The sequence below is a fragment of the Tetrao urogallus genome, assembly GCF_951394365.1.
Source record: "Tetrao urogallus genome assembly, chromosome: 6".
Lineage (NCBI taxonomy): Eukaryota > Metazoa > Chordata > Aves > Galliformes > Phasianidae > Tetrao > Tetrao urogallus.
Genome location: NC_136819.1, coordinates 17154689 through 17176096, shown reverse-complemented (window position 1 = coordinate 17176096; position 21408 = coordinate 17154689). Strand labels below are relative to the sequence as shown.

Below are 21408 nucleotides of genomic sequence, written 5' to 3'. Positions count from 1 at the left end.
CATCTTCCCTTTGCCTCCGAACACATGCTGGAACCACATGTCCCCTATCACTGTGCACTGCCCCAGTTCCACTGCAACCCCAAGCCACTAACTGCCATGGGGTGGCCTGAGGGAAACCAGGTACAGTTTGGCAGCTTGTCCAAGGTCACTTCCTCCCTCTGCAGTTTTGGAGCCCATGGCAGCCCATGGCTGCTATTGGCTCCAGATGCCACCATCCACTGGGGCAGCCCTGTGCCTCTGTTTCTGTGTCTTGCCATGCCCTGAGCCCACAGGGAGATGTCACTAACATGCACCAGATGCTGCTGTGCCTGGGAATGCAGACCCTCCATGCCCCTAACTTGGGCACAAGACAGCAGCATCCTTACTGCAATGGCAAATTGGTACTTTGGGCTGTTGGGCAAACCACTGCCCCCTTCTAAAGGGGCACAACCACTTTCCTGACCATTCTGTGATGGTCCTGTGCCCCAAGGAGTAGCGGGGTTGTGGGGCAGGGTGGCAGTGCTTGGGGATGGGGTGGCAGGGAACAGGCAGCATTGGAAAGGGGTCATGGTAGGAGATGAGGTGGCTGAATAATGGGCACAGGACCACCCTAAAGGATAATGGCATCTGGGCCCCCTGACCCCTTGTGTACCTCCAGGCCACCCTATGGCAGTTGGTGGCTTGGGCCAGGGCTGGGGTGGTGCAAGGCTGCAGGGGACATGTGACTCCAGCATCCCTATAAGGGCCAAGGCAGGCAGAAGCTCTGAGCCCCAAGGTGAGGAGCAGGGACAGGAACAGGGATGGCACTGGGGACACAGCCCTGTGCTGCTGGGCTGGAGCTGGGGAACAGGGGAAAGACAGCCCTGAATCTGGTATATGCAGTTCTGTGATGCCCTGGGGATGTGGTGGGAGGTGCATGATGGCATGGGTGGCACAGAACCACATGTGGCCCCAGGAATGGCAAGAGGCTGCAGAGCATGAGGGACATAGGGGTGGCTGAGGGCTGGGGGTGGCAGGAGGGACATGGGGAATGGGTGGCACTGAGGATGATGGGGGTCAGAGACTCAGGAGTGATGGGACTGAGGGCTGGGAGGGAGGGGTAGGGCTGGTGCTGGAGACACCAGAGGAGACAAAGGACATGGAGTAGCATGGGAGACCAGGTGCCATGAGGACCATCAGGGCTGGCCAAGGGCTCTCCTGAGATGATCCCAGGGAACGCAGGTCCATGGGGCAAGAGATCCTCCAGGCCTGCCATGTCCCCACAGCTCCCCACAATGTAGCCTGCCCTGCTCCTTGTCCTGATCCTGCTGGGCATGGCTTCTGCCCTCTGCCCCAGTGAGTAGCTCGGGGACCACTAGGGACACAATGGGAACAGCTCAAGGACACCCCTGTCCCCAGTCTCGGGGCACTGGGGTTGGTGAGGGGCCAGAGGGGACACTCCAGCCTGTCCCTACCCTCAGCCTCCTGGCACACTGTGGAGGTACCTGCAGGCAGAGAAGAGGTGCTTTGTGGTGGTGAAGGCACTGCGCACCTACAAGCGTGCCCAGCTGAGAGGGATGGGGAGGTCAGCAGGATGCCAGGCTTCCATGGGCACTGCCAGTGTCATCTGTGCCCTTCAGACCTACTGCCAGGACATATACAAGGGACAGCTGGCCTCGTTGCACATCACAGCCACTAGCGAACTGCTGAGGAAGCTGCAGCCACTTACACCTACCTCTGGATCAGGGCTGTCACCAGTTGCAAGGTAACAGGACTCAGCAGGCATCCAGGGCTTGGCCAGGGGTGGGTGCAGGATGCTGAGCCCCGCTGCCACAGGGTGGGTCATGGAAGACATCCTGGCAGGACCTGAGCTCCTGGAACTATGCAAACTGGGCCAGCAGGCAGCCCTGCCAATGGTACAGAACCTGCACCGTGTTCAACCCCAAAGGTAAGCACAGCCCTGCACCAGGGCACAGGCTCTGGTGCTGAGAGCAATGGGTGGGGGGGCATTTAGTGGGGACAGGTACTGGGAGTGTGTCACCAGACATGGGACACTGAGATGGGGCATGGGGACAGGGAGTCTGTGGGTCTCCCTGTGTCCCTGACAATGGGTCCTGTCCATAGATGGGCTCTGGAGAAGTAGAGCCTGCTTCCTGCTGCACTTGTTCCTCTGTCAGCACTGAGAGAGTGCCCGGGGGCCCTGCCATGGCTCCCCAGTGCCCATGGACTCACAGTGGCCCATGTCACTGTCCCAGTAAAGTGCCTCACAAACTGCCTTGAGGCCCCATGTCCATGTGTTTTAGGGCCGGGGGGAGACTGGAGGCAGAATGGGGCTCAACCCCACAGCAGATACTGGAGAAGCTCCAAGGGTGTGGGGCACTGGGTGGGAGCAGCACCACAGGCAGAGGCTTTGGAATATTTATTCTATCCCAAGCACACCCACCCCTCAGTGTGCCCCCCGGCACAGTCCCATCCCTCCCCCAAAGTCCAGTAGAAAAAAGCTGGATGGTAGTGCAGGGCTCAATGGGGTGTCTGGGCAGGGGTCTCGGCACTTGCGGAAGCCTCCAGGGGACTTGAGGCAGCCTCCAGATCCTTGGCACGCCGCCGGCATTCACGGGCCACCACCACAGGACTGACGTAGGCCAGCAGCACCACAGCGATGAGCCCCACGTTCATCTGTGGTGGAGTGATGGGTGTTGAGGGCATGGGACCAGGGGCTGATCCCAAACAGACAAGGGGCCAGCTCCTCAGCCCCCTAAAGGCTGCCTGTGCTGGAGTAGCAAACCACACCATGGTACTACAGACTAGCATCTCTCCCCAGCACAGCGTGCCCCCAGGCTACCACGGGGCAGAACCTCCTGCCCTTCATAGGCCAGCATCCCCACCCAAACTTAGATCAGGCCCTCCATCCCCCCATAGCATAAGCCCCATCCTGCCATGGACTATATACTCCATCTTCTCATTGTCTGCTGTTTCCAACCCCACGTGGGGGAGGAGTCCCATCCAAACTGGCACTGGGACCTCCTTTCACCCACGGACCCTGACCACCACCCCACCATGGAACTGTCCCCCCTGGGCTATGGGGTATCCATAGGCTGTGGGGAGCACTCACATAGAAAGGGTCCCCCTGCAGCACTCCATGCACCAGAGCAATGCAGGGATACTGCAGCAGGGCCACCAGCGCTGACAGGGCCATGGCCAGCCCATAGAGCTTCCCAAAGTGCTGTGGAGGAAACCTGCCAGAACAACCTGCGTGTCACCACTGTGCCCATCACCATGCCACCTCCACCCTCACGCCACCACCCCCTCCTTTACCACCATCCCCTGTCACCGTTGTACTGTCCCCCTCCACCCTGACCTCACTATTGCTTTATTACCCACTAACGTCCCCACTGCTCCCTCCCCTGCCATCACCACTCTGTCCCCTGCCACCACCAACATCAAGGTGCACAGGACTCACGCGATGGCCAGGAAGGCGGCGTTGCCCCCGTAGAGGAAGGAGCGGCTGATCACCTGGAGCACGAATGTGACAAACTGCACAGGCAGGATAGGCACGGCAGCACAGATGGAGAATAGCACGCACTGCGTCACCGTCAACACCAGTGATGGCACGGATGCCCGTAGGTCAGCCAGTGCCCCCTGGGCTCCTGCAGGCATGGCAAGATTAGGGCACAGTGGGGACATGTCCCCAGGTAGAGCGGGAAGAACAGGGACTGCTACGGTCAGATGCATGGGCACGGTGGGGTTGGGGCATCATGGGGACACTTTTGTGGAAACGGTGGGATAAGGACATTGTGGGGACCTGTTCACGGGGTCAAAGCGTGGTGGGGACATGTTCATGGATGTGGTGGGATCCAGCCATTGTAGCGACACATCCATTGGCACAGCGGGGGGTCAGAGCTTTATGGGGGCACAACTACAGGCATAGCAGGGTCAGAGCATGGTGGTAGCATGTCCCAGGCAGAGCGGGGTTGGGGACATTTGCAGCTCCAGTGCGCCAAGAGAGGGATGGGGGGATAGGGACAGTTACCCTCAGCACGGTGGGCCTTGTTCCGCTTGTGGCAGTCGAGAATGAGGCCGTTCCAGGGAGCGCAGAGCACCCCACAGAGCTGGGTGAAGGCGAAGGCGTTGGTGTAGATGCTCACTGTGAAGAGGCAGGGTCAGTGCAGAGGGCCGATTCCCAGCCCCCTGCCTGGCTCACTGTGCCCCCCAGCCACCATGCCCTACCCAGGTGTTCATTGCCAAAGGCCAGGTGGTCGAGCAGTGGGTTGAGGGTACCAATGAAGAGGTAGTGGCGCAGCTGCATGACTGAGAGCCACACCACGTGCCACATGAAGAGCCATGAGAGCACACAGGGCCAGAAGGGCTCCACAGCTGCATTGCCTGCACAGAACAAATGCATCCATCAGGCTGACTACGCCTACAACACGTGGCCACGCGTATTTCCCAAATGTCCCCACCACAGTTGACACATCCATCCACTGGGTCTCGTGGTACCAAGAACCCCCACCCAACCCATGCGCCAACAGCTCAGATGATTGTGTACCACCCACATCCCAGCACCCCACTTCCCAGCACCCATCACACGCATGGCCACGCCCACCCATGCCTTTGCCAATAGTCCCAGCCCTAGTTCTCCCCCACCTTTTGGGGCACTGGGTTCCAGGGGCACTTCCTCCGGCCCATCATCCTCCGGCGGGCGCTTCTCCTCGTAGGTGCGGTACGACTGGGAGCGCCCCGGGCATGACAGCCTACAGCACCACTCGCCTTGTCAACCACCACAGCATCCCAGTGCTACCACCACCTCCACTCGCAGGATGGGCACCGTGACCACCACAACCCATGGGATGGGCGCCATGACCACCACCCACAGGATAGGCACCATGACCACCACCACCCAAGAGATGGGTGCCATAACCACCACCACAACCCATAGGATGGGCGCCATGACCACCACCCACAGGATAGGCACCATGACCACCACCACCCAAGAGATGGGTGCCATAACCACCACCACAACCCATAGGATGGGCGCCATGACCACCACCCACAGGATAGGCACCATGACCACCACCACCCAAGAGATGGGTGCCATAACCACCACCACAACCCATAGGATGGGCGCCATGACCACCACCCACAGGATAGGCACCATGACCACCACCACCCAAGAGATGGGTGCCATAACCACAACCACCACCCAAAAGATGGGCACCATGACCACCACCACCCAAAAGATGGACACCATGACCACCACCACCCAAAAGATGGACACCATGACTACCATCACCACCCACGGGATGGGTGCCATGACCACCACCCAAGAGATGGGAGCCATGACCACCACCACCACCTGTGGAATGGACCCCATGACCATCACCCACAGGATGGGCACCACCACCTCCTAAGGGATGGGTTTTGCCATCCTGGGAGCACAGGCAGGGCAGGGCCTCCCTTACCCATAGTTGTAGGCAGGTGGCAGCGGGTAAGGGATGTGCATGCGGGGCATGAGGAAGATGGTGCGCAGCAGGTGCCAGGCGCTGCAGGCTGCCATGAAGAGAAACATGGTCCGCAGGGACAGTCCGTGCTCATGCAGCACCTGGGGATATATACAGGTTGCCACTATGCCATGCTGGCCACTGGTCTCTGCACAGGGCCACCACAGATGTCAGACCCCAGCTGTGCCCCTGTCTGTCCTCAGCCCACCTCAGTGCCTGTGCTGTGAACAGGCAACTCTGGTGCCTGCAGTGTTCCCCACCCCATGCCCACCTTGATAATGAGGAATATGGCAGACGAGGAGTCAAAGGCCCCGTTGTAGAGGGTGATGATGATGGAGCGGTACTTCCCAAAGAGGTTCCCCACCTGGCACACAGAACCCCCCCATAATGCTGTCAGTGTCCCCATCGCCAGGCAGGGTGCCCAAGCTGTGGGGTGAGGGTTCAGACGCCTCCCACCTGCATGTTGGTGAGGATGAGGAGAATGCCGCCCACCGACAGCATTGACATAGCCGGGAAGAGCAGCACTGCTAGGTCTGGGGACACAGGTGTCAGTGGGTTCAAGGGACATGGGTGGGGTAGGGGCACCCCACATCTGTGTGGGTCTCACCTGGCGTGGAGAAGGCAACGAGCAGGGTCCCACCAGTGTAGAGGGTGCTGAAACATGGGGACAGTGTTCACAAGGGGGCACAGGATCCCCACCCCTGTGCTCCAACACCCCAGCATCCCACCACTGGCCTCATGTGGCACCTCTGAGGTGGAGGAATGTGGGGAAGAGGCTGGCTCTACAGTTGCAGGGGTGCCCTGGGGACATCAGTGGGGAATAAGAGCATCCAGGGGGTTGTAGGCAACGAAGGACACACTGGGGACATTTGGTGGCACTGGGAAACAAACACTGCTGCCCCCCACCTCCCTCCCCCCCGTGTGAGCAGGGCTCCACCAGTCCCACCCTACCTGGGAGCCCCGATAACCACCCTGCTCCCGATAACACTCCCCCAGCCCTGCGTCAGCACCCAACTAAAGGGTCCTCCATCCCCAGCACCCACACGTGTTCCTCTGCCACCCCCCACAGCACTCACATGGCGATGAGGCGGGCAACAGCAGTGCCAAAGCGGTCGAAGACGTAGCCCATGGGGAGAGTCATGAAGTTGTTCATGAAGGAGCCGATAGTGAAGACCAAGGAGAACTGCTCATCCTGCCCGCTGCAGTCTGCAAGGCAGCCATCGGTGGGGACAGGAGCACCAGCACAGGGGACATGGGCATGGGGGGAGTGGGGAAAAGGGGCAGCACTGGGGACAGGAAAAGCAGGGAGCCAGTGGGAATAATGGGCACTGGGGCAGTGGGGATACAGGAATGACAGCAGGAACCCAGGGCACCGAAGTGCACCACACAGTAGGAACATGGGAGGCACCCCCAGGACACCAGTAGGAACAGGGCCCCCCCAGGACACCAGGGACAAGGACTCAGCACTGATAGGGATGGTGACACCGGGGCCGTACCGGGATGCAGCGTCCCATTGGGGTTGAGGCTGGCCGAGGACTCGCACCACTGCCTAAAGTAGCCCAGGTTCTTGAGGACGTAGACGAGGGAGGCCCAGCCAAAGATGATGCCGCAGAAAGCACCGCACTCCAGCAGCCCTGAGAGCAGAGTGCCCAGCTTCTTGGCTCGCCCCGCACCCCTCGCCATGCTGTCAGGCACGGGGCTCTGCTGCTTCTGCGGGGGGACAAGTTGGGGAAGTCACAGCCCTCCCTCTCCACACAGTCCCTCATTTTCGCATGTGACCAACCACCTGGACAAAGGCCAACCCGGGCCCCTACTCCATCCCTTGTCCCCTGGGCAGCCCCCCCCCACTGACACCCACCTGTTACCCTGGTGCCACTGCAGCAGCAGAGTTTGGACCCTGGTCTGAATCCCTGTGTGGGGTGCCTGAGGCACACGGCTGCAATGTGCACTTTCTGCTGGGATCACTGGGGGGGGAGGGCAGGGCTGCTGGCGCCAGATAGGCAAAGAACTGTTCTCCCTCCCACCTCCTTATCTCCCTGCAGCACTCAGTCCTGGGGACCTGCAACCTCCGTAAGCGTGACCCCCCGGGGCCTGGCACACCGATCTGGTGCATTTCTGAGAATGCTGTACAACTCGCAGCGTGGAGGCACAGCCCTGGGGGTGCTGGCACTGTTGCTAGGACCACAGCACCTGGGGACAATGACACACCCCCAGGGGCCTGATGCACACACCTGCATCCTACGAGGCACCCCGGCACGCACCTTGGGAACAATGGCACATACCCCCTGGCGACAACAACATATCCCCAGGGAACCTCCAACGGTGCCAGGCATGCTGACACACCCTTTGGGGACACTGGCACCTCCCTGGGAACCCAATCACAGGCCCTGGGTGCAGTGAGACACTGGTGGGGAACCCAGCACATTCTACCAGTGTCAAACAAGGGACCTGCAGCTGGCTGCCACAGGCACCAAGGTCATGTCCCCACACACCACACTGAAGCCCCAGCACTTGCCACCACCCACACCTGCACCACAGCATCACCATAACACCAGGTCCTGCTGGTGACACCAGCAGCCCTGCAGCCACTGTAATGGCTGCTAATGAGGCCTCATTAGTTGGACAGGGGACGGGCGGATGGCTAAAGATTAACCTGGGCAGATGGCAATGGCTCAGCCCCGAGGTCGGGGGGTGGGGGGGGGGGGGGGGTTGCACTATATATAGCTGTCCCAGCAGAGGTTGCGGGCTGGGGGGCGCGAGCCGGGGTGGCACAGGAGATCTGTGGCAAAGAGGAATGCTGCCTGCCTGGCGCCACCGCTGTGTGCCACCGGTCTCCCCAGGAAGGAGACGGAGCTTCTGTAGGAGCTGCTGTATGGCTGGGCTGCAGGATGCTGAGCGCACTCCTGCCCCATCCAGTGGACCTGGAGCCCTCCCGGCCCCGTCAGCTTCCGGGGAGGGGTGCGGGTGCCCAGGACTGGGCGAAGACGCAGCCCCATGACGCAGCAGGCGGCCCTGACAGCCCCCGCGACTGGAACTTCCCGCAGCCATGCGGGCGCGCACATGGTGAGGCACGCACGTGGTGGAGGGAGCACACGTAGCCCCCAGGTTCGGCCCCACGCAGTCCCGACACCGCCGCGAGCATCTCACGCTCCGGCCCGAGCACCTCTGCTTCCACCGCGACCCGCAGTCTTCCTGGATCCCCGGGACCGCCCCGCCCCGCCCCGCCGCTCAGGGTCGCTGTCGGGCTCGGGGCACCCGCTACCGGCACGCCCCACCGCCCTCTCGAGCATCCCGGCCGCCGCTCTCCTGGCCCGGCCCGGTTCGGCCCTGCTGGGCGCGGAGCCGCCCGCCCGCATCCGCCGGGAGTGGCATCGCAGCGGCTCCGCCCTTGTTCGGCCCGGCGGGGCGGGGATGCGACCAGCCCGGATGAGGCTGAGCCCCGTGGCCCGGCCCGGCTCGGCTCGTTCCGAGGACTGCACGCTTACCGTCACCTCGGCAGCGCCCGCTCGTCCTTCTAGGCGGGAGGCGGAGCGGAGAAAACTACGCGGCCTCCGGGGCGTCGGCGGGGGCGGGGCGGGCCAGGAACTGCCGGGGGGTCACCGGGACTACGACCCCCGAACTTGGGGTCCATCCTTAGTCGCGTGACCGACCCGCCAGCCCCGTGTCCTTCGCTACCCTCCCTCCCATCCGTCTGTCCGTCCTCCCCCGGTACCACCACCCCCACGGCCCCATTCATCCCTTCACCCGTCCATTCATCCCTGCTGGCAGGCGCTGGCCACCCTGCAACCTGCCACTCAGCTGCACAGCCATCCACCCATCCATCTGCCTGCCTCCTGCCCATCTGTCCCATTCCATCCATCCATCCATCCATCCATCCATCCATCCATCCATCCATCCATCCATCCATCCATCCATCCATCCATCCATCCTTCCATCCTGCTCCTCACCCACCCAACCCTACACCTGCTCAACATCTGCTCATCATCTGGCCTTCACTCTTTCACTGCCACCCTCACATAACCCATGCCTTCACCCCCACCTCCCCATCCATCATTCCTTTTTTTCCATCCATCCATCTCTTTTCCACCACCCTCCACCATCCTTGCTCCCATCTCATCGCCCATCTCTTTCCACCCGCATCTTGGTGCCATTGCCTTCCTAGGACCTGCCAGGGGCTTAAGGGTCTATCCCACACCCCCATGCCATACCCCGGGTGGGTGGATGCAAGTAAAGGACCAACGCTGGAGGTGCCCAGCGCCGCAGGCCCCAGCACCTCTGTCACTTTGCCCAGACCCATTGGACCCATAGAATAGGGACAGCTATGGCACAGTGGGACCGAGGAACATCGCGGGGGACAGCGAGCGGATGGCGGCCCCTGAGTCAGCCCCGTGCCGCCCGCAACGCCCACCGCTCCCCGCCAGCGTCTGTCTCTCCAGCTTGTGATATTTCGCTCGCCGGGAGCCGCGCCGGAGACGGCACCGCAAACACGGCGGGTGCCAGATTGTGCCGCCGCAGCCTGGCACGGCCACGCGAGCCCCTCCCCACCCGCGCTCCGTGGGCTCCCCGCGCCGCCGCTCCCTCCGCGGAGACCCCCCGCCCCCCGCCCCGAGCCCAGCACCGCGGACAGCGCCCGCTCCGGCACCGCGGACAGCGTCGCGGTCCCGCGTGGGTGAGGGGCGAGGGGTGCCGCCTCGGCGCCCACTCGCGATCGCCCCTCTGTCCCATCCACGGGCACGAACGCCCCTGCCGAGGTGTCCGCCACCCGCGAGGACACAGCAACCCCGCGAGGGTCCAGACATGCAAGGAGGGCTTCCCCGCAGCTCGCTCCCCCGGGCTCACGGCCCCACGCGCGAGTCCCCGCGTCCCAAGTGGGAGCTGCTAGGAGGTCTCGCGTCCTCTGCGAGACGCTCCGCCGGTCCCTGGGGACGCGCTGCGGGGCGTCCCCGTGGGTAGACCTCGTTCCCACACATTCCGCAGGAGCGCCGCGATCCTCCGTGGAGTTCCCCCACGCGCGGAGCGGGACGGCCCGGCCCGGCCGAGGAAGGGTTAAGCGGCGGGACCGGCGGCGAGGGGCGGAGCGCGGCCGCCCCGGGATAAGGCGCGGCGCCGGGCAGGGCTCAGCCCCTCCGGGAGCCGCGGGTAGAGCCGAGCCGAGCCCACCCGTGCCATGCCCCGGGGCGGCGGCTGCCGCTCCTCCTCCCGGCGGCGCAGCGGGGGGTAAGGGGCGCGCACCCCCCCCAACCCCGGCACCGGCCATGAGCCGACGTGCAGCGGGCAGCGCCTGAGCGCCCGGCCCGGTCCCGCCATGCGGCCCCCGACGGCTCGGGACCTGCCCCGAGGTAGGCGTGGGGCGGGCCGGGGGCACGGCCCCGAGACCCCCCCGCGGCGGGACGGGGCGGGGCGGGGGTCCCGGCACCCGCGGCGCTGCCTTCGGGACGCAGCGGCTGCCCCGGGGCAGCGCACAGAGCGCTGCGGGGTTAACGGGGCGCGCGGTGCGGGGTGCGCGCTGCCCTCGGGGCGCACAGTGCGGCGCAAAGGGTGCGCGGTGCCACAAAGCCCCGCGGGTGGATGCTCCTTAGGGTCGCTGCAGCGGGGCAAAGGGGAAGCGGGGACGGTGCGGGGCGCTGTAGGAGGTGGGGGGGGGGGGGGGGGAGGGGTGGAGCCGGCAGCGGGACCCTGCGAGTGGGGGGGCGGTTGCGCGGGGAGCGGAGCCCGGGAGCCGGTGACTTCAGCTCCGAACTGAGTCAGCCCGCGGCGAGGGGGGAGTGACAGATGGGGCGCGGGAGGGGGGCGCCGGGGGGCGCACGCCGGCACGGGGCGCCGGGGGAGGGGGGCGGCGCCGAGCAGCTGCGCCGGACGCCTCCGTGCGTCCCCCCCCCCATCCCCATCCCCGCCGCCGAGCATCGGGGGGGGCCGCCTCCCTCCCTCCGCAGCGGGCCGTGGAGCCCGAGCCAGGCCGGGCTGAATTATGGATGAGGCGCTCGGGTTGCAGCGCAGGGCACTGGGAAGGCGGAGGGGGGGGGGGGGGGGGAAGAGATGAGGAAGAAAGAAGGGGGGGGCGGGGGCGCGAACACCCGGAGCGGCGGCGGCGCGTGTCACCGGGGAGCGCGTCAGCCCGCGCCCACGCGCGCACCGCCCCGCACGTGGCCGCTGCACGCGCGCACGTGGCTCCGCCCCGCCCCGCTGTCGGGGACGCGCGTGGGGGGCGCAGCCTTCCCCCTCCCTCCCTTGAGGGGGTCCCATGGGAGTACGGCCCCAGGGGAACACGGGGAGATCACAAGGGGCAAAGCCATGGAAGCTCTTTGGAGCGCAAATCCCCGTGAGGTGCTGGACCCAACGGGGTGGGTAGTGTCATGTGGGGTGTGTGTGTCCCCCGAGGGCTACCATGGGATCCTGGCCTTATAGGATAGGCATGGCCGTGTTGAATGGTGCATTCCCCTACTGGCTTCTTACGGGATCTTTGACCTTATGTCGTAGCCCTAGGGGTCCCTAGGAGAGCGTGACTACATGGGATGTATGTGACCCTGTAGAGCTCTTGGAATGCCTGACCTTAAGGGATGGCCATGGCCATGACCATATGGGGTGGACATAGCCCTGTAGAGCTCCCAGAGCTCCTGGCTCCATGGGAACAGCCAGGTGGGATGAGGATGGTTCTGGGGGGGGTTCCTAGAGCCTGGTGGCAGCCAGTACCCCTTGGGGTGTTCTCCATGGGGTTGCTGGGGAGGGCCTGTGTGGGGCGGTGGGTGCATGGGGCTGGGCCAGGGATGCAGGGGCAATGCCCCAGGTCGAGCCTCGGGCTGACGCCCCGCTGTGCCCGCAGGCGGGCACCTGGCGGCCCTGCTGCTGGCAGCGCTGGCGTGGGTGCCCGGTGGGTCGCCCGCCTGCCCTGCGCTCTGCACCTGCTACGTCTCGCCGCCCACCGTCAGCTGCCAGGCCAACAACTTCTCCTCAGTGCCCGCGGGGCTCCCGCCTGGCGCCCGCCGCCTCTTCCTGCAGAACAACGTCATCAGGGCGCTGCGGGCGGGCACCTTCGGGCCCAGCACTGTCACCCTCTGGCTCTACTCCAACAACATCTCCTCCATCCAGCCGGGCACTTTCCGCCACCTGCCCGCCCTCGAGGAGCTCGACCTGGGTGACAACCCGCACCTCCGTGTCTTGGCACCTGATACCTTCCATGGCCTCCGGCGCCTCCAGGCCCTGCACCTCTACCGGTGCCAGCTGGCCAGCCTTCCCAGCGCCATCTTCCGTGGCCTCCACAGCCTCCAGTACCTCTACCTGCAGGAGAACGGGCTGCTCTACCTCCAGGTCTGACATGGGCTGGACTGGGTCCTAAGACAGCCCTGTGTGGCAGGGCTATGGGGTGTCCCTGGGGAGAATATGGGGGATGCCACTGAGGGTGTGGTGGGCAGTGCTTGCAGGCATGGGCGTGGGACACATCTCAGACAGTAACAGTGCAGGGTGGTGGGTGATATTCAAGGTGCAGAGACACAGGGCAGTGCGGTGGCCATGAGGCAGAGACATGAAAGAGAGCTCTGGTTATACCCATGGAAGAGGTGATGGGTGATGCCCATGGGGCAAGGAAAGGATGATACTGTGGAGCAGGACCGTGAGGCAGGGAGATGTATGCTGCCTGTGGAGCAGGGGCATGAGGCAAGGTGGTGATACCTGTCATACAGAAGAGCTCTTGGTGATGATACCCTTGAGGTCAGGATATGGGGCAGGGTGATGGGTGGCACCAGAAAGACGGGGGCATGGCGGAGGACTCTTGGCACTGTCTGTCCAACAGAGCGATGGACAGTGACGGCCTTAGGGCAGAGGTCAGGGTGACATCCATGAGTTACAGACGTGATACAGGGCGTTAGGTGGCAATATGGAGTTGGGATGGCGATCAAGGTGCTGGGTTATGCCTGCAGGGATGGGATCACCCACCCGGTCCCTTACCTGCTCCCCACAGGACGATCTCTTTGCCGATTTGGCCAACCTGAGCCATCTCTTCCTGCACGGCAACCGGCTGCGAGCTCTGTCCGAGGGCGTTTTCCGTGGGCTGCCCAGCCTGGACCGCCTGCTGCTGCACGCCAACCGCCTGGCCACCGTGCACCGCCGCGCCTTCCACGGCCTGGCCCGCCTCACCATCCTCTACCTGTTCAACAACAGCCTGGTGGCTCTGCCCGGGGACCCGCTGGCCGCGCTGCCCGCCCTGCAGTTCCTCCGCCTCAACGCCAACCCCTGGGCCTGCGACTGCCGTGCGCGCCCGCTCTGGGCCTGGTTTCGCCGCACTCGCGTCTCCAGCTCGCCCGTGCCCTGCGCCAGCCCCCCTCACCGCCGCGGCACCGACCTGCGGCACCTGCGGCCCCGTGACTTCGATGGCTGCCCCGAGGAGGATGAGGAGGAGGATGAAGGCAAAGATGAGGATGACAGCGACGGGGGTGGTGGTGGTGGTGGGGCCGTGGCCGTGGTGGGCACCCCGGGGCGGGCGCTAGGCCGCCCCGGCACCCTGCCTGCCGCACCGCCTTCCGCCTTCTACCGCGACGGGCTGCCGCCTCACGACCTGCGGGGCTCCCAGCCCCGGCCACCCCCTCCATCCCGTGACTCCCGCGGCCCCCCCGGGGACACCCCTGTGGCTGCGGCCCCCCGCCCGGCCCCCACCCTACTGTCCCTGCTGGGCCTGCTCCTACCCCATCTCTGAGCCCGACCGGGGGGCCTCTGGACCCCTCTCAGGTCCTCCCGAGGTGCTCGGGGACAGGAGGTGTCCCCAGGACTCTGCTCCCACCCGTCCCGAGTGAAAAGAACCCACGCAGGCACCGCGCGGTTGGGAATTCTTTATTAAAAATGGTCTTATTTTGGGAGCGTGGGGCCCGGCGGCTGCGGAGCTGGCTTTCCAGGTCACGGCGCTTTTTCCTCGTGAAATATTGATGGCCCCGGCACCGCTGCTGCTGGCTGCAGGGCCCCAGGGCGCACGCACCGCTCGCTGCGGCACCGATGGACGGACACACCGACGTTACACCCGGCAACGCCACCCCGTTGTCACGCCTGCAGCACCTCACACACCCCCTGTTTGCACGACAGGCACACGGTGGGGCGTAATGCGACCCACGAGCTGTGAGGACAGCGAGTGTGCGCACAGCCTGACCCACTTCCAGCCAGCCCCAGGGACGTGCCGGCACAGGCGCACTGCATGTGTACAGATGGATGGACACACAGTGCCCACCCCCAGGCTGGGGTCTCTCTGGGTGTTCCTATTTAGCAACCCTGTGCAGGTCTTCCTTGCCCGGTGTCCCTGCACGCGTGCGTATCTGTATGCACAGCTCCAGGGTTGCCTCCATCCATGTGTCTCCCCCTACGTGTCCCCGTGTGGGTGTCTCTGTGTGGTCCCTTTCCAGGGGTGGAAAGGGCATTGTCCCTCTCCAGCTGTCCATACCAGATATCCTTATGTGACTGTCCCAGTAACAGTCCCTATAGAGGTGTGGTGTTTTCTCACTGTCCCATCTGCAAGTGTTCCTTTGTGGCCATTTCTCCAGGTATTCCCCAATGTCCTCCCAGCAAGCTCTCTCTGAGGGGCACAGCCCTGTCCCCACCCCATAAGGGATAAGGAAGGTCCCAGCCTATCTCTGAGGCTGACGTGGGCATGGCAGGCAGCCCGGGGTGCCCCCCCTCCAGGAGGTGCATATGGCAGCCGGGCCCCATGCAAGGTTGTCCCAGCAGCACATCCAGTGTTGGGGAACACGAGCAGGTTAGCGGGGCAGCCCCTGACACAGCACCACAAATGGGTTTGGGGGACCCAGGGAAACAGACAACTGGCCCAGAGCCTCCTCCAGTTTATTGGTGTGGTGGGAAGGGGGGGTCTGAAAGGAAGGGCTCAGGCGGTGCCAGTGCCCTGCTGCATGCGCTTGAGGAGCTCCTCGTCCTGCAGCGACAACTCCGTCAGCTTCTTGCCCATCCGCTCGTGGACATCCAGGTACTTGGCCACGCAGCGGTCCAGGCACACGCTCTCGCCCTTCGACAGCTCCGCCTCCTTGTAGTGGGGGGGCACGCATTTGAGGTGGCACGCCTGCGTCATCCTGCAGGGCAACACTGTCACACCCCAACAGTTCTGCCCGGCACCCACAGTACCCTCCCCATCCCCAGCATCCGCAAAGCCCCCGCCGCCTCCACCCGCGACACCCCCCCGCCTCTCGCACTCCCAGCACCTCCCGCCCACGGGCACTCCCCCGGGCCCCGCCCCGGCCCCTCACGCCGCGCACCGGTTGTACATGTCGGCCATCATGTCCACCTCCAGCTCGGCCGCCAGCTGCTGGGCCCGCAGCGGGTCCATGGCGCTCCCGGACCGGGCTCCCGCAGGATGCACGTGGGACGCGCGCTTCCGCCCACACGCTCAGCCGCTCCGCCCCGCCGCCGGTCTCGACCAATCGGAGACGGGTGGGGGCGGGACAGCAGCGAGTCCCCGGCGCTGATAGGACGCGGGGGGGGGAGGGGGCGGGGCGGCGAGGAGCGCGGCGCAGAGTGGAGCGGCCGCGCGCTTTGGCCGCAATTCGCCCCAAAGGGGTGGGAGCAGCAGCGGCAATGGGCGGGGACAGCCGAGCTGGGGGCACGGCCTGTAGCGGGTCCGGCCCGGCCCACGCGTGACCTCCGCGTGTCCCCGTGGATCTGCCGGCACGTCTCTGCCCTCGTGTGTCGGTGCCTGCTATGCGTCTGTGTTCCCGTGCCCCTCTGTGTGATCGCGTCTCTTATTTTCCCCCAAGTGTCTCCCCTGGATCAGTGCACCTTGTGTTCCTCATGTCACCCTTCTCTACCATATATAAGTGTCCCTCGTGTTCCTTCGTGTCTCACGCGTGTCACCCATCTCCTCCATGTGCCTGTCTCTCGTGTCCCCCCCCTTGTGTCCCTCCATGTCCCCTTGTGCGCTTGTGTTTCTCACATCCCCCCCACCTGTGACGCCTCCAAGTCCCCCCGTGCCCCCATGTGCACGTGTCCCCCCGTGTCCTACGTGTACCCGAGGTCTCACCTTCCCCCATGTCCCTGTGTCCCCCTTGTGCCCGTGCCATCCTGCAGTCCCCCGTCCCCAGGCCCCGCCCGGCCTCCCACGCCCCCCCCCTCCCGTCCCCTCCCCTCCCTGCGGTGCCCCCCTCCGGCCCCCGGCCCGCCCCGTCAAATCTGACTGAAGGCGGCACCTGCGGCAGTCACACGGCCGCGGGGCGAGCGGAGCGCGGTGAGCCGGGCTGCGGGGCGCCGGAGGGGTGTGGGGGGCGTCGGGGTTTGGGGGTGGGAAACGAGGATAGGACGGGATGGGGGGGAGGGAGGAGGCTCGGAGTTGGGAATAGGGAGCGGGTTGTGGAATTGGGACTGAGCTGGAGAAGCTGGGACGGGGCAGAAGAGAAATCAGGATGGGGAATGGGTTGGGTTGGGGTGTGCAGGGGGGCAGGAGGGGCTGGGGATGGGACAGGGGTGTGGGGAGTGGCTTGGGGTGAATGGGATGGGCTGAGGGGTGGCAGAGAGGGGTCTGGGATACATAATAGGGATGGGATGGGGACTGGGGGCTGTGTTGGGGTGGCTGGGGTGGGCAGGCAGGAGGAACACTGGGGGGCAAAGGAAGGGCAATGAGATTGCATGGGGTGGAGGCACGGGATGAAGGCACAGTGGACACCTCAGTGACAGCCCTGCAGCCCACAGTAGGAGCATGGAGTCCCCAGCAAGTGGTGGAGCCCCCGCCCCGAGTGACACAGCCCTGGGTGACGTCGCACAGACATCAACAGGGCCCACAGAGGGGATGGTGGGGGGGGACAGCAGGGAAAGCGTGGCACAAGAGGGGCAGGGAGAGGCTGGCAGAGCTGAAGGAGGGGCTGGAGGGGAAGCTGCAGGGGATGTGGGGAGTGAGGGCAAGGGGGAGGCAGCAGAGAATGCTGGGAGTGAGGCTAAGGTAGAAGCAGCGAAGGATTATGGGAGTGATGCTAAGGGGGAGGTAACAGGGAATGCTGGGAGTGAGGCCAACATAATGGGAGATGCTGGTAGTGAGGCTAAAGAGGAGGATGCAAGGGATGCTGGGAGTGAGGTTAAGGGGGAGGCTGCAAAGGATGCTGGGAGTGAGGCTGAGGAGGCTGCAAAAGATGCTGAGAGCAAAGCTAAGGAGGAGGCTGCAAAGGATGCTGGGAGCAAGGATAAGGAGGAGGTTGCAAAGGATGCTGGGAGCGAGGTTAAGGGGGAGGCTGCAAAGGATGCTGGGAGCGAAGCTAAGGGGGAGGCTGCAAAGGATGCTGGGAGCGAGGCTAAGGGGGAGGCTGCAAAGGATGCTGGGAGCGAGGCTAAGGGGGAGGCTGCAAAGGATGCTGGGAGCGAGGTTAAAGGGGAGGCTGCAAAGGATGCTGGGAGTGAGGCTAAGGGGGAGGCTGCAAAGGATGCTGGGAGCGAGGTTAAGGGGGAGGCTGCAAAGGATGCTGGGAGCGAGGCTAAGGGGGAGGCTGCAAAGGATGCTGGGAGCGAGGCTAAGGGGGAGGCTGCAAAGGATGCTGGGAGCGAGGCTAAGGGGGAGGCTGCAAAGGATGCTGGGAGCGAGGCTAAGGGGGAGGCTGCAAAGGATGCTGGGAATGAAGCCAAGGCAGCAGGGGTTTCTGGGAGTGAGGCTGAGATTGCAGAGGATGCTGGCAAGGAGCCCGCAGCAGGGCAGGCTGCTGAGCACGAGGCTGAAGGGCAGGCCAGAGGCAGTGCAGTGCCACAGGAGGAGGCCGAGCCCGGGCCCAGGCCGGAGGCAGCGGGCAGCACCCAAGGCCGGCAGGTGAGAGGGGGCACGACTGGGGTGACACTGCCAGGGGCTGGGTACTGGGTGGCACTGGTGGGGTGGGGGTGGCACCGCTGTGGGTTGAGTGGCACAGTTGGGGCTGGGGGTGGCACAGGGTACGGGTGGGTTGGAGTGTAAAGTGGCGGCAGCGGGATGGATGGCAGCAGTGAGATGGTGGTACAGCTGTGCAGCCACCATGCCTGTGTCCACAGGAGCCCACCTGGCTGCAGGATGAGGATGATGAGCTGTGGCCTGAGTTCTCCCCCTGCTCGCCCACGGAGGGGGCCGCCAGCCCCACCACCCCACTCTCCCCTGCCTCCCCTGTGTCTCCCACGTTCCCCGTATCTCCCACATCTCCTTCGCCTCCTGTGTCCCCCACATCCCCCACAGGTAAGGGCTACAGTGGGCACAGGAATCCCCTTCCAGGGCAGGGGAGGCAGGAAAGGGAATGGGATGAGGAACAGGGGGCAAGGTGGGCTCTCTCCCAGAGTCCCCTTACAGATCCCCATATACTCTGTAGAGTCCCTCTGTTCTCAGTCCCATCTGCCCCATTTGGGACTCTCTGCAGTGCCCCCAGGCACTATGGCTGCCCCAGGGAGGTAGTTTTATTCTGGATGCCCCCTTTCATCCTACTGACTCCTCTGTTCTCCCCTGCAGCTGGTAGCACTGAGGGCTCAAGAGGTACTGAGAGGTGAGAACAGAAGAGCAACCAGCACCGGGGCTGCCCCATAGCCCTGCCCCGCTGCTGGCATCCCCATACCCTGTTCTCATAGGTGATATCCACAGTGGTGACCCTATCCCTGCTCACAGCCACCACCCCTGTGTTCCCAGTGGTGTGTCTGCAGTGGGGCCACGAGGACGGGTGCCCCCCCGGGTGGCATCTGTGGGGCGGCCACGAGTGAGCAGCCGGGCATATGGACGGAGTGCCATCCTGGAGAAGTTTGGGGGGTGAGTGGGGCCTGGGGAGGTCAGGGTGCGATGAGGACAGTGGGGAGGCCAGGGGACAACGGGAGGCAGTGGAGGAACATGGTCAGTGGGGTGGCTGGAGGGCATGGGGTGCTGGGGGGAATGGGAAAGCCAAGGGACAATGAGAGATATGGGACAGTGGACAGCTGGGGGCATGGGGCGATGGGGAGACATTGAGAGGGAGATGGGACACTGAGGATAGCGCTGCCCAGTGGTGAGCCCCTGGGGAATATGCACCAATGGGATCACTGACTTGGCTACAGGGCAGCCACAGGCCCAGCCCCACACCTGAAGCGTGTGGGGGCCACGGGCTCGGTGAAGGCCATGCTGCTGGAGTGGTGCCGTGCCAGGACACGTGGCTACCAGGTGAGTAGTGGGGGACTGGAGGCTGGCAGAGGGCCAGCAGTGTCCTGATCCCTCCCCCTTCCTGCTTATCCACCCACACAGCATGTGGACATCCAGAACTTCTCAGGGAGCTGGAGCAGCGGCCTGGCCTTCTGCGCCCTCATCCACAGCTTCTTCCCCGATGCCTTTGACTATGGCAGCCTGGAGCCCCAGGACCGCCGGCGTAACTTCACCCTGGCCTTCAGCACCGCAGAGTGAGTGTGTTCCTGTCCTCATCCCTATGCCCATGTCCACCTGTGGGGCAGCCCTGGTGATGCCAGTCCTGCAGGGAGCGTGTCGACTGTGCCCAGCTGCTGGAGGTGGAAGACATGCTGCGGCTGACGGTGCCGGACGCCAAGTGCATCTATACCTACGTGCAGGAGCTGTACCGCAGCTTGGTGGCCAAGGGGCTAGTGAAGACCAAGAAGCGCTGAGGCCCCGCCAGACCCATTCCCCACTTTGTCCCCCAGCCCCTAGGAGTAAAGGTTTGCAGTGCCATGCCGTGGTGCCTCATCTCTCGTGTGGACAGCATCATGCAGAGGGATCACGGGATTGAGGTGGGAGCTTTATGTACAGGACAAGTGGCACTGAGGTGAGGGCTCAGGGCCCGGGGGTGTCAGGGCGCGGCTCGGCATAGCGACGGGTGTGCTCCTCTGCCTGGTGCAGGAAGGCCTCAGGCCTCTCGCTCAGCTCACGGGCCAGCTCAGGGCGCAGCACCCGCTCGGTGCTGGGGTTGTCGAGCAGCAGCAGCAGGTCCTGCAGCACTGTGGGACACAGGGGAGGCATCAGCAACGGTGCTTGCTGTGCCCCCCACCCCAGCCCCCAGCACCCACCATGCGTGGCACAGGTGATGGGCTTCCACTTCTCGGGGGAAGTGAGGGGCTGGCACACGGTGCCATCACGGCCCACACCGGGGTGGTGGATGCTGGTGAGAAGCTTGACACGAGGAGGCACAAGGGGGTGATGTGGGGAGAAGGCCAGCTCGAAACGAAAGGCACCGGCGTTGTAGGGGGGATTGTTCTGCAGCGGCATTGAGAGTGCTTCAGCCTCCAGCTGCCCTACAGGGGCACACCCTCCCTGGCTGCCCTGCCCCATGCCCTCCCCCAGAGTGAGTCCCTCCACGTCCCTGTCCCACCCTGCACGATGCCTCCTAGGGAAGGCCCCCAAGCTTGCCCCAGCAAGGACTCCCTCCATGTCCCCCAGGGCACCCCCCCACGACCCCTGGGACCTCCCTGTGCCCCTGTACCCCTCCCATCCCCCTTCCCCCAAGGACGCCCCATAGCCCCGTGCCCCAGCCCCCTCGTGCCCACAGGCAGCAGCAGTCCCCTCCAGCGCAGCACGTCACGGTCCACCAAGTGCAGGTCGCTGACGCCGCCCCAGCGCCGCACCTCCTCCAGCTCCTGTGGGCGGGCTCCGGTTAGGGGGCGGAGCCTCAGTGAGGACACGCCTCCAGGCTCAGCCCCGGGGCGGGGCGGTCCGTGGTCCCCTCCAATGGGCTGTGTCAACCACCCGGCCCCGCCCCCAAACGGCCGGTCTCACCCTCCGCTACACGCCGCCTCGCCGCGCGGTCCCCGTCGAGGAAACGAAAGCGGAACCGCCGCACAGGGTGCTGCGCGCCCCGCTGTTGGCATCCGTTCCCGTCGCACGGCGCTACCCGTGCACGTGCACGCGCCCCCCGCCCCGAGTACTGCCGCCCCCACCGGGTCTCCGCGCCCCGACACGCTCACGACTCCGCTGTCCCGGTCCGGCCCCCCGGGCTGGGTGCCGACAGCGGGGTGTCCCCTCCGCTGACCCCGCGCCCCACGCACCATAGCGAGCCGCCTGCTCATGGTC

The 21408-nt window shown here is 64.8% G+C and overlaps 6 protein-coding genes across 6 annotated transcripts; 3 read left to right on the top strand and 3 right to left on the bottom strand.

Moving 5' to 3' along the window:
• Positions 1–1565: 1565 nt before the first annotated feature.
• LOC306947962 (bone marrow proteoglycan-like) lies at positions 1566–2141 on the top strand (the record flags this gene model as incomplete). The annotated part of the gene is given in 4 exon segments (XM_079537424.1): positions 1566–1671; positions 1674–1723; positions 1795–1906; positions 2083–2141. Coding segments are annotated over 4 exon segments (327 nt in total).
• A 313-nt stretch (positions 2142–2454) lies between these two features.
• Positions 2455–7139, bottom strand: SLC43A3 (solute carrier family 43 member 3; the record flags this gene model as incomplete). Its single annotated transcript, XM_079537423.1, has 12 exons — positions 2455–2634; positions 3071–3194; positions 3419–3605; positions 3989–4102; positions 4186–4341; positions 4603–4709; positions 5418–5557; positions 5728–5820; positions 5913–5989; positions 6064–6110; positions 6533–6662; positions 6953–7139. 12 exons carry the CDS (start codon positions 7137–7139, stop codon positions 2479–2481), a joined length of 1518 nt encoding a protein of 505 aa, XP_079393549.1. The 3' UTR covers positions 2455–2478.
• Positions 7140–10761: 3622 nt separating this feature from the next.
• On the top strand, positions 10762–14142 carry RTN4RL2 (reticulon 4 receptor like 2; the record flags this gene model as incomplete). Its single annotated transcript, XM_079537422.1, has 3 exons — positions 10762–10795; positions 12277–12761; positions 13411–14142. The coding sequence occupies 3 exons, from the start codon at positions 10762–10764 to the stop codon at positions 14140–14142; spliced, it is 1251 nt and encodes a 416-aa protein (XP_079393548.1).
• Positions 14143–15312: 1170 nt separating this feature from the next.
• Positions 15313–15774, bottom strand: TIMM10 (translocase of inner mitochondrial membrane 10; the record flags this gene model as incomplete). Its single annotated transcript, XM_079536779.1, has 2 exons — positions 15698–15774; positions 15313–15514 (listed from the first exon to the last, which is right to left on the bottom strand). The coding sequence occupies exons 1-2, from the start codon at positions 15766–15768 to the stop codon at positions 15313–15315; spliced, it is 273 nt and encodes a 90-aa protein (XP_079392905.1). The 5' UTR covers positions 15769–15774.
• A 1356-nt stretch (positions 15775–17130) lies between these two features.
• Positions 17131–20009, top strand: SMTNL1 (smoothelin like 1; the record flags this gene model as incomplete). Its single annotated transcript, XM_079537402.1, has 9 exons — positions 17131–17412; positions 17620–17895; positions 18070–18222; positions 18438–18615; positions 18883–18916; positions 19057–19173; positions 19455–19557; positions 19639–19790; positions 19865–20009. 9 exons carry the CDS (start codon positions 17131–17133, stop codon positions 20007–20009), a joined length of 1440 nt encoding a protein of 479 aa, XP_079393528.1.
• Positions 20010–20175: 166 nt separating this feature from the next.
• UBE2L6 (ubiquitin conjugating enzyme E2 L6) lies at positions 20176–21404 on the bottom strand (the record flags this gene model as incomplete). Its single annotated transcript, XM_079537421.1, has 4 exons — positions 20176–20339; positions 20409–20595; positions 20886–20975; positions 21276–21404. The coding sequence occupies 4 exons, from the start codon at positions 21402–21404 to the stop codon at positions 20176–20178; spliced, it is 570 nt and encodes a 189-aa protein (XP_079393547.1).
• Positions 21405–21408: the final 4 nt, after the last annotated feature.